This window comes from Cavia porcellus, unplaced genomic scaffold (genome assembly GCF_034190915.1).
Source record: "Cavia porcellus strain 051 isolate PalLab524CR breed Dunkin Hartley unplaced genomic scaffold, mCavPor4.1 scaffold_3, whole genome shotgun sequence".
NCBI lineage: Eukaryota > Metazoa > Chordata > Mammalia > Rodentia > Caviidae > Cavia > Cavia porcellus.
In genome coordinates, this window is record NW_026947486.1 from 64,403,485 (window position 1) to 64,418,759 (window position 15,275).

Consider the following 15,275-nt stretch of genomic DNA (forward strand, 5'->3'; position numbering starts at 1 on the left):
CTCCAAACTGGTCTGATTATTGTTCCCTACTGCTACCCAGTCAGAATTGCTGCTGCCCTCTTTTAGCTACTTTTGTCCTTCTCCACTGTTTTCATACATCTAGCATTTCCTTAGAATACTTCCTCTCCAAAGTTATTAGATAGAGCTTCTTTTGAGTCATTGTTTTGTTCCAATAATCTTCAGTGATGCTCTAGCCTACCATATTATGTCCAAATTCCTTTGCAAATCTTTGATCCTTCAGAATTTGAGTGTTCATACTATTCTGTCCAATTCAAGATGGTCACATCATGAACAACTGGATCTCTATCCAACTCTATATAAGCCCTTCTCATCAGACTATTCTCCTTTAAGCACATTATGTGCATGAATTTCTACTCGGTGCCTTGGATTCTGTTGTTAAACTTCCTTGAATTTTATCTTCTTAACTCTTTGGCTTTTGAAATCTTCTCTACCCCTTAAAGTTGATATGAAGATTGATTTTCTTCATATAACTTTCCCTAGTATTATCTGCCAGGCTACAGACCTCTCTTTCTCTGTTCTGCAGGTCCCATGTTCATAGTCTTAGACACAAATTGAAAACAACCAAGCAGTCTTACTTTCTTCTCCTTTATTGTATCTCCCATATCCTTTATTGTTTCAAAACTATGACTGTAGTAATTTTGGTCAGTTCCTAATAGAGATACCATTGCATCATTATTTTAGGAGTTGGGGTGAAGAATGGAGGCGGATTTAGTCTTAGAACGTTCATGCAACTACAAATGTCCACTGGAATTATGTTTTATAGAAAATATTTAGTGCACTAAGCTGATATGAATGAAGATTTGTTTCTGTGATTAAATTTTTAAATCTATATTTGTTCACACTCACACAGACTGGTAAAAAGCAGTCAAAACAGTCTATTAGTTTGATCTTGGTAGAAAATCTAACTGTTGAAATAGCCTATTCACAGTGAATCAGTGGTGCTCTAACTCTGCTGGGAAATTATAGATGTTATGTGGTGAGAGAAACAACCCAAATAAATACACTGTCAAATAAATGTTTGCACACCATCAAATCTACAAACATTAAATATCATACACAATAGAATCTTTCTCATCCTATAATTTATTTCAATTTTTCCATTATCTTTTTTCATTTTATTTTCTAGCTTTACTCACAGACAAGCCTCCCAAACCATTGTTCCCCATGGAGAATCAGCCAAGTGTTATAGATGTCCAGCTGGGTAAGTCCCCTTCTGGGAATAATAGATTTGAAACTTTCTCTCTGTTAATATTGTAGAAAATTACATGAACCAGGAAAGGTTTATTGCCACTGTTATTACATGCAAATCAATTTGTAGTCTACTTATTTATAACCCTTTATTTCAGTGCAATTTCAGTTTAAGGAAATGAGTTTGTATTGCATTAAGGAATGGTAATACTGACTTGTTACACTGGGTATTGAGTATACTGTATGATAGAGCTTGTTGACTCAGTTATTGTTAGATTCACAGCCATCTTCCTTTGATTGATTGAGCAATTTTTCATATTTCAGGCAAAAATTTTTATTTGGACAGCATTCACTCAAGGAGAACAAGCACCTAATTAAAAAAGGCAGACCTTCAGTAAAACCTTTAAAATGATTTGATAATATTATTTCTAGCAGCGCAATCCAATGCTATTTAAAACTTTTTTGGTTGGGAGTCTGAATATTTATGAATCTTATGATGTCAAGAAAAGAAGCGAGTTGAGTTATGAGTGCTACTACTTTTTTTACAGACTCAGATACAGACAAAAGGTATTAAGCAGCTTTTTTGAATCCCTTGCCACTAATCCTTGTGTTTTAAAGTACTGTAAACTTGGAACTCAGAATCCTGATAAGATCTCTTTGAGTCTATGCCCTTTAATCTAAGACATGTCCTTTAACATTTGTGAGCTTTCATCTATGCTGAGTTTCACCACAGGACTCTGAATTTTTTCACTTCTAAACAGTAGTACCACAAAAAACAGAAAATATGTGGAAATACATGATTATATGCTTATACTGATTATATGATATTTTATTACTAGTTTATAGAACATAACAATTACATTCATCATGTGTAATTATCACATGTATATAACATAGCTTAATTTATTTTTTGTCTTTCCCTTCCTCCCTTAAATCTCTTCACCCTTTTCCTTTTTGAAAAAAGTTGATTAAATTTTTCTAGTGTTACCTATTAATGATACCCAGGGAAGATGAAGCAGCCCATATATTTAAGTCCATTTGAAAAATTTTGACTTAACTTTCAATTTTCCCAGTTGTTGTGGTCTGTTTTCTAAATGCCACTCAAAAGTCTTATGCTGTCATACAATTTTCCCAGAGGTGGCTGAATCTAGATTGTGTGATTGGTTGGTGGTGTGATGCTGTTCTTAACAGTGCTTGAATGTATCTCTACTGGTTGGATTGGCACATTGATAGATAAAAGTCTGCTGAATGGATTGGAACTCTATCAAGGCATGCAGATCCTTGATAGAGTACAAAAGAAATAGAAAGATACTGTTAAAATTGTTATTGATTTTGCTGTCATATGCTGCCATGAACTGTTGCCTCACTGCCATGTGCTCTCCTGCCTTGGAACCAGCCTATTATAAACTGAAATCTCTACAAACAGTGAGCTAAATAAACCTTCCCCCTGTTATCATTGGGTGTCAGATATTTTGTCTCAATGAAAAGCGAAAAATAACTAAGGCACCAATAAAACTTTAATTTATGGAGGTTTATTATATCTTTTTAATTAAAATTTTATCTTTTTAATTTTCAGCAAATTAAGAGTTTCTGTTCAACTTTGATTTCAGTTTAGTACATGCTGAGAGATAATGGGTTTAGATTTAGTCTTCTGCATGTGGGTAGCGTGTTTCTTCAGCATTATTTTTTAAAGAGAGTATCTTTTTCCAGTGTATATTTTGTACCCCTTTTCAAAGATAAGATAGCTAAATATCATTGTGATTGTTTCTGTATTTTTATTTGGTTTCATTGATCCATGTGTATTCAAATAGTACTCAATACATTATCAAGAACAATCAGGCAATACAAAAATATAAAATATATAAGGAAAAATTCAAATTATCAATTGACGACATGATCCTCTACATAGAAAACACAAGAATACTACTAAAGAACTCTTAGAATTAGTAAGCGAGTCCCAGTATTGTAGCAGAATAAAAAATAAACAGACAAAACTCAGTAGCATTCCTGGTCACAAATAATGAATTAACTGAGAAAGAAATTACAAAAACAATAGCATCATGAAAAATAAAATATGTATTTAGAAATTAACCTTGCCACGGAATTGAAAGAACTTTACAGTGATAACTACAGTACTCTGGAAAAAAATAGATGAAAAAAGATATCAGACAATGGAAAGATAGGCCATTCTGCCTCTGAAGAGACAGAATCAGTATTGCCCAAATGGTCATATTTCCAATACTGATATACAAATTTAATACAAGACCAATTAAAATATCAATAGCATTTCTCACATAATTAGGGAAAAAAGTCCTAAAATTCATATGGTACCAGAAGAGAGCCATAGTAGGGTAAAAATAATGCACAACAAGGGCAAGGATCACAATCCCTAACCTCAAGTTATGTTACCAGGCTACAGTGATTAAAAAAAAAAATATGGTTATGGTTTATTTGTATTTGAAAATGATAAAGAAAATTAAATTCTTAGACTTGTTCTTTGTTTTTAAATTAAATATAGCATGATATGGTTTTTACATTGAGTAAATGAATGTGAATTTCAATGTTAAGTATATTAAAATAAAAAGAGAAAATAATCAACATATTCTCAAGTGTGGACTGTGCAAGTGATAACTATTTTGTAAATCATGTTGAGGTATAAGACTATGACTGCCCCCTCATCCTCTATGTCTCTATGAGTTATGTATTTAGTAGAACTGAATCTAGATGTGCTGACATCCTTACTACACATTTTTCCTTAAAGCTCTTTATCTCAATCTGGGATGTAAACATTCCAAGAATACTCTGTTATTTCTCATGAATTATGTTAAACAGTTTAGTAATCCTCTATCATGAGTTTACATGGAGACACTAGTTGGATATATTTTACATGAAAATTTACATATTAACTGAGAAAACAAAAGTCATATGAATTTATTCAGATAAAACTGGAGTCAATTTTAAGTTTGTATCTGTGTCTGGAAAGTTAGTGTTATCTTTTCACACTGCCAATCGGCACACTGTAGAAAAGTTTGACAAGTACTATTGTAAATTAAGGAGAGAGGCCACTGTGTAAGATTAATTAATTTAGATTCACTGGGTACACTTGTATGTGTTGTTTCAGAAATCTATAATGTATGCTTTATCCATTAATATTATTAGCCTATAAAATTACTAAAATAATTTCCCTTCAAATTGCATTTAATGTAAGGCTAAAGTTTTCAATTTTTAGTGTGCAACATGATTTAGAAATTTATTGATCAAAATATGAAAACTTGCCCATTTTTTCTTCCAAGAAAGGCTACTTTTCTGAGACATTAAAACTGCTATATGATTCAGAGAAAGAAAGGCAAAATTGGTCAAAACAGATTATTATCATTTAAAGGAGCACATGACAAGTTAATTTTAAATTATTTAATTTTTCTACAGATTTATTTAGCGGTATTTATTCACAATGGGAAATCATTTTGTAAGTTCCTTTTATACATATATCAATACTAGGGTAACTTTAGAGACACTATGAATGTCAAAGGCCCTCAGCATTCATTGTCAGAATAATAAGTGCTTATAAAACACTAGCTATTAAAATAAGGAAATAAGCGTAAGTGGGACTATTGGCTATCCCTATCTATATCTGGAGAACTTTCACAATTCACTATGTAATCAAAACTAGAACTTATTTTACTTTCATTTCTAAATTTTGTCAGGCACATTAGTTTTATACATGCTCAATCTGGAAATAAAATTAGAGCTACTAAAAGTGCAACAATCCAAAATGAATGGCTGAGTACATAACCAAGTTTGGGTTTTCCAAATCCAACTGAAAATTTGAGAAAACACTGTGGCAGATTAAATTTGGCTATATAATTTTTTTGCTACGTCTACCACTTAAAAATAATTTTTTCACTCTCCTCCCCTTAATCTGTGCTGGCCTTGTACACTTGACCAATAAAATATGAAACAAGTGATATTCTGAAATTCTAGACTCTAGATTAAAGGAAACTTTCAACTTGTATCCCAGCCTCTATCTACACTGACTTCATCTTGTTACTTGAAACTTATGCCACATAGAGAGGTTCCAGAGGATGAAACACCATATGTAGCAAGGAAGACCAATGAACACCAAAGCAGCAGACAATTAAGCCATTTTGACAATGAATCCTGTAGGCCCAGCTGTCAGTTTATAGCATATGGGTCACAGATGAATCACTGAATGAAATTCTTCTCGTTGCCTTAACTGAAATGTCCTGAGTAAAATCAAGTGTTTATCATTGGCCACTAAGTTACCTGTTCCTGTTAGGTAATAGTACATAACCAGAACAATCATAAATTAGTTTCTCTAGAATATTCTCAATTCCATTTTTCCCATGGACAAAAATCTGCTGCAGCCTATGTGTGAGAAATAATGAATGTTGTAGAAAATAATTTTGTACTAGCTTCAAGGTAGTCTTAGAGAACATAGTCTGAAATCCTTGTTTATGTGTTTGAAGGCTACACTTTACACAGTTCTAGATACTTTTAAGGTCAATCCAGAAAATTACAATTTTTGGTAGAAATAAGTACTTTTAGTATATGGAGATGGTAACAGTACAGATATTTTGTTATTTCTGGAGGAAAATAAATATCTCAACTTTCTTAATTTAATAATGTAATCCATTAGTTAACTTCAAAGTCCTAGAAATTTACATATTTTTGTTGTCTTAATGATGTCAGTTAGGTTATTGTAAAGTTGTGTTCATATTTTAATGGTGAGAGAAGATTATTCTTAGCCAAATACCATATATTTTGGGATGGTAAACACCTTTTAAACAATATAGCCTGAAACCATTCTCACACAGCAAGCCAGCCTTTGTAGCTACAACTGTCTTTGGTAATGTCTGAAATATAAAGAGAAAGTTATAACACACACACACACACACACACACACACACAAATTCAATTTTGTCCTGTTATCTCTTGTCTACTTTCTTTTCTCTAAAGGTAATTTTAGCTTTAAATTTGAGAGTCTTTACGATACTAGAATTATTTTTTCAGCAGTTGAAAAGGAATATACTTATTTTTCTAAGGAAAAAATCATTGCATTACAAAATATTACTTTATATTCTTCCATAATACCAAAGTAGTAAAACAGCATAATGCTGTGTATGGTGGTGCATGTCTGTAATTCCATCATTTGGGAGATGGAGGCAGGAGGATCACTGGGAGTTTGAGGCCAATCTATGCTACATAGTGAGTTCAAGGCCAACCTGAACTATATAGTGAAAACCTCTCTAAAAAGTTCATACGTATATATCTCATAGGCAATGTGCCCTATTATTAATATATTCATTGTAGCTAGGCTCTTTTTATATGCTACTTTTTATAGGACTTAAATGTATACTTCACTAATTTTAACATACTTCAAAAGCTTTGAAAAACTCATAAACACATTTGAATGCAAAGAGTTCAGATCAGTTATCTAATTTTACTTAAGGATAAACTTGAAAATATTCCCTGTTTTTCTCACTGTTGATAATAATTTTCTTCTCAGAAGGTTGTTAAGACTTAAAATAAGCCAGACAGTGTTAAGCATAAAATAAATATAAACACTGTAGTTTCTCAATTGTGACAAAGAGTCAAAAAGAAGATCTTCAAGCCCAAGGCATATAAGAAAATGCCAGATAAGTACAACAACCCAGGCTACTTGGATTACCTCAGATAGTTAAAAAAAGTCAATAGTAATGAATTTGATTTGATGTGAAAGATTTTTTGCTTTCTTTCTTATTCTCCTTCAGAATTTATCTTATTTTCCCAGGCTACTCTGATTCATATTTCATGACTGCATTATATACTATATATATATATATATATATATATATATATATATATATATTATATATTATTGCTTCAGATGTTTTCTGCATATAAGATAGAGTGTTGCTCTTTATCAGAAATTAACTAATCAACTTCACCAGTGTATAAAAGAACAAAGTAAAATATAACATTTTATCCAAAGCTCAGAACTAACAAAACAAAGCACAACACAACACAACACACATAAAACATCTAGTTTAATTCTAAATCAGATAATCAGCCACTCAACAAAATCTCTTAGTTTAAACTTTATCTAAAATCATTGTGTGAGTTTTTACTTGGTGTCAAAAACTATTTGATCCTGGAAATAAAGAGGTTGATAAAATGAGGTTCTTGGTATTAAGAGATTCTTAATCTTGTAGTGAAGATAGATGTGCAGGCAAAATTAGGGCAATGTGATAACTTATGAACCATATAGAAAATAAAGTGTGGCTGACATTTTTCATAGCAGAATTACGTGTAATAAAGGTGCTATACTCTCAGAGTTCACTCAAAGCAATACCATCTCTTCTAGCCACCATTGAAATAATAGATTTACCTGCTATCAATTAAAACTTGCATAATACAGAACCTTTTGAAATAACAATTTCTTTACCATTTGCTTTAACATAGCAAATACTAAAAACGGAAATTAGTAATACAGAGTGATTTCAATTCACAAATATCAATCAGCTCCTTCTAAAGGTGATATAGGATAAGAAATACAAATCGAGTTACTAACCAGCCAACTGAACTAAAAATACAAGCCAGAATTATTGTATATAGAAATAATAGTACATGAGTTTTTCATTAGCTGGAGTCATGATTCAGTACATGCATTTGTGTATTATGGTGATGACAATGGATTTTTTTTACATTTTTTGTATACTCTCCCTAGACTCTTAGTTCTAAATAACTCCTTGAAAACATTCATGTAATCTTGAATAACCAAAGACTTTATAGATTTTAGCAAAGAAGAAGGAGCACATCATGAACTCTGTTTTTGTGAAGTTAGCGGGAGTCAGGGTACGGCAGCATGCCGTTTCTCTTGTGAACAGTCTATGGTTAGTCAATTGAATCCAATGACCTCTTTATACAGGAGCTTACCGTGAGCTACCTCAAACTAAAAATTATTCTGTTGCATAGATTGTACAATATATACATTATTTAAAATTTTGGCAAATCAAGGCCAAAAATTTTCTCTGAAAAATGGCTGTTACATTGTTACCTGACTGAAACTATTTTCCTTACATTGTTTGGGTTTCTATAACTAAGGTGTACTTGTTTTGAGACTCTCAAATCAATGAAATAAAATGAATGAATGAATGAAAATCAAAAAGTGAAGAGTTTACTAAATATGTGAACTTATTTTTGAGTAGTGTAATTTTGAATAGTATGATTTTTGCAATAACATATGAACTTTTTGAACAGTATTTGTTCATTGATGTCTAAAGCAATATTCTAGGCTTACACCTTATTGATCCATTAATAAAACTTAATGGTTTTCATCATATTTGTAATGTTATGATCATAACTTTAAACATAATTAACCAAAAATATTTGAGATTGTATTATTACTATGCACTTTAATATGCATTTGTGCATATGTTTTCTTGTTTATTCCTCATAAGAGCCCAAAGTAGTCGTAGGCATTATTGAATAAATTTGAGATGAGGAAACAGCCTCAGACATCTTCCAAAGATTATAGGAGGTTGGCAGCAATGAACACTCAAATGCATCTACCTTATTCCAAGTGTGTTTTATTTGTATTATAGCATACTCAGTCAGTAACATAATTGAGAACACTGTCCTAGAAAAAAATGAGCCAAGTAGAAACAGTTAAGTAATATATTAATAGTAATGGTCATTATTTAAAAGTAGCCTTATTGCTAATGGTAATTGTTATTCTTCTTAACCTTATAATTTAATAGCTTTACCACTGAGGTTAATTATTTTCATTATAACAATATTTTCATGGTAATGAATTTAATGATACTAATTAGTAATTTTATTTGTAGTAATAGCAACATTAGCAAAATAGCATAGAAATATCATTTATCAATTCTTTATCATACTAAGTACTATATTAATTTCTTTATATGAATGTCACTTAATTTTCTCAAAGATTCTATGAGAAACAAAATATTTACCCTACTTTTAATAGCTTTGTGATATTATTTTCATAAAATCGATCCTTAAAACATACATTTCAGTGATTTTAGTACATTCATACTGTACAAATATCCCAACCAGAAAATTTTCTGTGCCCCAGTAGGAAACTTTCTTATCAATTCTTTAAGCTCTAGATAACCATGATTTAACTTTATCTCATTATATATTCAACAATTATGGATAATTAATATAAAGGACATCATACAAAATGTTTAGTTTTTATGATTAACTTTGGTATTTAACATATTGTTCTAAACGATATCATTCTTGTTTTGATTGCATTGTAGCATATACAAAAACTTCACTCCTTTTTATTTCCAGAAATAGTCCTCCATAAGGATATTGGAGAGTTTAGAAAGGGAAGCCAGACTCCATCGGGACTATGACACCCCTTACACCCTGGGTCCAGCCTACCTGGCATCTTGGGAGAAGATTAGGTTGCCAGAAGGAGAAAACTAGCACCTTACTGATGGTCTGGCTAATGGAATGGGTTCTCAAACTTACTAATCTCCCCATCCCGAAAAGGAGAACAGCACATGAGATATCTGCTAACAAGTACATCTAAGTAGAAAAACAGAGAATGGGATATGAGATGACACCAGCAGGACCTTGGATATTTGAAAACAAGTATGCCAATCTGATTAAACACCCAGAGCACACACGTGTGTGCATGCACACACACACACACACACACACACACACACACACACACACAGAAACATGGAAAATCAAAATGCATTGATAAATCTCCTAGTATCCCCAAATTAACTAAGGTGGTTGGATCTCAGGACAGAGGCAAAGACATCTTCAGGGTGTGCTTTGTAGTCAGGCAGTAAACCCAGAGAGTCATCCAGAACTATAAGCCTCCTTGCTATGCTGCAAGCAATTGAATGATTCATGTGTTTGTGTACATGTCTGTGTGTATGTGCTTGTGTGCAGAAGGAGGCAGCTCAGAGTCTTGGACTTGAACTTAGACTGGTATATATAAAATGGAATGTTTGATTCTTTGCTTTTGCAATTGAGTGGGGTTCCTTTTGTTTCTTTGATTGTTTTCTGGTTGTTTTTTAAAAATTTACTTTTGTCTTTTAGTTTTTTTTTTTTTTTACATTTCCCCCCTTGCCTTTTTTTTTTCTCTTCATTTCTTTTTCACCTCTTACCTCCCTTTTTTTCCTTTTCTTCTTTCATCTGCCATATATAGGAAGTATGCATACATGCAAAGGAGAATCAGAAGTAACCAATTGTTTAAATAATAGTTTCCATGGAGAAGCCAGGATAACTTTCAACAAAATTGTATGTAGAAGAACCAAAACATAAGCTAACTTCTAATATATTAATCGGTTTCAAAAACATCAAAGCTTTCATCAATCTCTGCATTTACCTCCCCTCTGCATCCCTTCTCCCATTTTCATAAATATTCTTTCAAAACCCCTTAAACACTAACAATTCTCCAGCTGTGAAATAACTCCAGCAGAGTCTGATATCTTGCCTGTTCTTCTCTTGTTGACATCTCACGATTTATCTGCTCTTCTTACTGACTCACCCTTACCTTTTCTTCTTCTTTATTCCTTTCCCACTTTTTCCATAATCCAGTGTCTTAATAGCAGCATAGTACAGTCTATTAGGTCACTGGTAAAGGGTGAAATTATTGAACCGAGTGTTATTATACATGAGTGTTGTATGCTTTGATTTGTTGACAGTGATATAAAACATAGGAATTCTCTCCATGAATCAGAGAAACCAATCTGGTCTACTTAAACTGAGTAGGGTGAAAAGATATCTATATACAAAAACACAAACAAAAGGTAAGAGCATATCTCTGAAAAGCAGACTTCAGCTAAAGAGATCTCCATACTAGCAATGAAATATTTCATCTCTAATTGGTCCTTAACTTTCAGCACATGTACACACACACACACACACACACACACACACACACACACACAAATAGAAACATGAAAAAAAATGCCTTGATAAACTCCCAAATTCCCCAATGCTGGTAAAAGACACATTTAGAGGAGGAAGAAAACAAAAATGAAAAAGCTAAATTATATGAAATCTTAAGAAAAGAAAACAACTAAAACCAAATAAGGTACTTGACAAACTCATGGATATTATAATCAATCATATAATGGGCTAAATAAATAAAATGGTCCATAAGTTTCTGACTGTTTTTTTTTAATTCTGCATTATTGCTACCCTCTTTCCTATTTTGCTTTTTTCTCTATATAAAAAAAGAGTAGGTATTTGGTCCCCAGAAGAGAAAGACATTGTGGCTTGGACATAGCTGCCAAAAAGGAGAGTCTGAAACAACTGGAGCTTTGCATGGTACAAAAAGAGAACACATTGGACAATTAAGATCAGTCAATGAAAGTAACAATATACAATTTTCTTGGCTATTTTTTCCTCTCCGTATTGAGACAAAGTACCTGACACCCAAAATGAGGGAAGGAAAATTTTATTTAGCTTACAGTTTTTGAAGGTTTCAGTCCATACTCACCTGGATCTAAGGCAGGATGAAAGCCGCAAGTGACAAGGGTGAAAAAAGCAAAAAGGGAAAAGCACACTTTCTTCCTTCTATTATAATATATGCCAGCTACCTGTTCTTTGGGGGTGGGGCTGCAGCACTCACACCACCAATCCCAGTGATAGACAATGATCCAATCACAAATACTCCATGACTGCATGAAGTTTTGGAGGGACGTTGAAGTACAAACCATAACTGCAATACATTAACCATTGTTAATTTCCTATTATCTTTTTTTTTGAAATTCTGTATCATTCTTTTATTGTTCTTTCTATTTATTTATTTATTTATTTTCGTATCAGGGATCAAATTCATGACCGCGTGCTTGCAAGGCAAGTGCTTATGCTGCTGAGCTAAAACACCGCCTAATTTTTTTTTTTTTTTTTAATGATCAGTCAATGACTTCTTCGGTGAGAAATAAACTCAACTGAAAAGAGTGAAGGATAAAGTTGACTATAGAACAGCTCTGATAGAAACAATACAGTTTTGTCAATATCTGAATTTAAAAAGTGAACATGAGTGTATATATCAAGTCTGCAAATATGCTTTGGTTTAGCTTACAAATACAGTATTAATCCAATAGTAAATAATAGGTATATTTAAAATTATAATACTTCACTTCAAAAAACGGGAAGGATTCTTGTACACTGAGGACCTATACCATGTCACTGAATTTAATTTCTTTAGTTGCAGATGTGAGTGTACATCCATTGATATAATGACAATTTTCCATTTTTAGCCAAATTGTTTGATAAGATTCTAACTGTTAAGATTTAAAACCATGGTTTGCCTCATGGTTGGTTGCAATGAAGCATCAGTGAATAAACAAAAAGTATATGAATATGTTATGAGATGGGGGCCTAAACCATAGCAAAAGAAACTTTTTCAAGGTCCTATTTAAAAACACTCTTAAGAGGAAAATAAAGTGATTCAGAATAAGATTCATGGTAACTTTTTGTAATGGAAATTAAGAATTTAATAGTATTGCCTCTTGTTTATTCAATATATTTCTCCAAAGTACTCAAACCATTTTTTTTCAAACACCATTTAATTAATCTCATGAAGCGTTCTGCAAGTAAAATGAGTGCAAAGTATTATTAACCATTGACCTGTGCAATAATTAAGTTTTACACCACAGTCAGCTTAACTGATCATACTCATGAGAAATCAATTAGATCAATATTACATAAGTGATTATTAGCCTGGTTATTATTAGATCAGATAGCTCTGCTATTTTATGACTTTGCTATTATACATTTGCTAATATTTTACTCAAATGATCTATCTACTCACATTTAGTTGTGATTCTTTTTCAGGCAAATAGTTAGCTTATTAACCCAGTGATAGCCATTCTCATGAGTATTTTGTATATCAAACAAGTATCTCTTAAAACTTTCAGATTGCTACTCAGTGCATCAATTTACTTTTTGTTTTCCACTATTCTTGTAAATTTAGTTGTTACATTCTGGTGTGCAAAGAAATCTTAAAGTGAACACAGTACCTACAAGGAATGTAAATATTATGCATTGCAAATGTACTAATAAAAGTTTTAAAGTAAAAAAGAGGACCTGTAAACAATGAAAAAGGTATGAATGGGAACATGTTAGCATTTGCAGATGAGTTGAACACCCTGCTCCAATGACTATGTAAAAATAATTAACTATTATCTTCTGTTTACCAATGACAACTCCATAATGGTATTGTTCCATAAGTTTCTGATCTCTTCAACATTGCACTGACTTCCATTATGTCTATATATGCCAGTAAATAATTCTGTTAGCTATACTCCAGCTGTATTTTTCAATGGAATTATTTTATCGTATTTAATCTACTCTTCTCACTGTACCAATAACATCCCAGGTCTCAATTCTCAGCAGAAAGAAATTTAGTTCAATTTAACTCATTCTACAGTTATGTAAACCAGTGTCACATCCAGTCACTGAGGAAACAGGTCAAGATAATTCAATGCACAGTGGCTCACTTTTCTTTGAGTTTAATTCAAATGTCACTTTTTAAATCTTTTTAAATATTTTGCCCCTTTTCCTCTATCTAGGAAGGAAGGAAGGGTATGTTTTATCTTTTTTCCAAACTTAAAACTTTCTACATCTGCTCTTGTTTCTACCCTTCTCAGATGTTTTCGCATCCATAAATTATCACTTCTTGCAAATGTATTTTCAAACTTGGTCCCATGGGAATTACACTGAATTACCTACTTCGTAAATGAAGACATCGATATCTCCCTATATCTAGAGATAGATAAAGTTATATGTATAGATATTGGTATATTTACTTCCCTTTATGTTCTGCATTATGTTCAAAGTATATTTTTCTGGCTGTCTTTTTTCTGTGTCCACCAAATTGTGTTAAAAACATTTAGAACATCTGTTTTATTATGTCATTCAATTTTTAATTTCACTGAAACCTATCTTGATACCCACTGTTGGTTGAAACTCATATCTCAGTAGTCCTGTACTTAACTGTTTCTGTTACTTTCTATGTTTCCACACACCCTTCAGAATCTTTATATAGTCTTTTACATCACTGAAAAAGTTCTGTCTTAGCATCTTTCATGGAACACAATAGATATTTAGTCAGTAATGGTCACTTTGTCTTTCCACAGACTTTTCTCTTTTATCCATTAGTTCTCAACATAATTTGTTTTATTGGGAAAGATGATCAATATAAATTTACAACCATAAATTTTATTTTAAAATCCTCAAAAAACTAAATTATGAGAATGTGGAATTGACTAATATTTATCCCCTTCCTAAGAAAGAGGAGACTATGGGATTATCTAATATGTAACCCCTGTCTAGGAAATATAAATGCACCACCTTGGCTTATTTGATAAAAGCCAAGTCCTATTCTTAATTAACAAAAACTTTAAGAATGCATTAGCTCATTCTTAGCAAGGATTTTTGATAGGCTTCATCCTGTGAATAACATGTTTTTTGAACACTCACTGTATAAAATGTTCTGTTGAGTTACAGAGATGGCTCAAAACTAAGAGGGAACTAATAAGTCTAGAATATAGCTGAGAAGAAGGAGATTAAACAGTACTGGCATAATGACAGAATATGAAGCACCACATGCAGTTTCCCCACAAAACTAAACATGAGGAATAATACATACCATTCTAAAAGCTCCAGAAACTAGACCAGCAGCCATAGCAAGCAGGAAAAGATCAAATACAAAAAAGCTGGGTTGAAACAGGTAAGAAAACTGGATGCATTTCAATGAGCTCAAAAACTCTCCCAAACTGACACAACTCACAACTGGGGGAATAAGTGAAACTAATGAATTTTCCCTTGGAAAAGAAAGAGAAAACCTACAGATAATATTATGATTTTATGGGCTGCCAAAGAGACTGATTTGTGTCTCACCTCATTTGGAGCAATAATAGAACAACATATTTTGAATGTCTGGAAGCCATAGAAAACAGAGGAGCATTGGGTGGTTTGAAGTAACACCAGAGAACCTCGACTATTGGAATCAGTTACAAGAAGGAGAAATAGACAGCAGATTCCTGGAAAAAAGTAAA

At 32.3% G+C, this 15,275-nt stretch overlaps 1 protein-coding gene across 1 annotated transcript in view; it reads left to right on the forward strand.

Moving 5' to 3' along the window:
• Positions 1 to 15,275, forward strand: part of Il1rapl2 (interleukin 1 receptor accessory protein like 2) — a 1,287,414-nt gene that overhangs the window by 976,107 nt on the left and 296,032 nt on the right. The window contains exon 6 of the mRNA XM_063246234.1: positions 1,148 to 1,222. Coding sequence (XP_063102304.1) covers positions 1,148 to 1,222 — 75 coding nt within the window. The remainder of the gene's footprint in view (positions 1 to 1,147; positions 1,223 to 15,275) is intronic.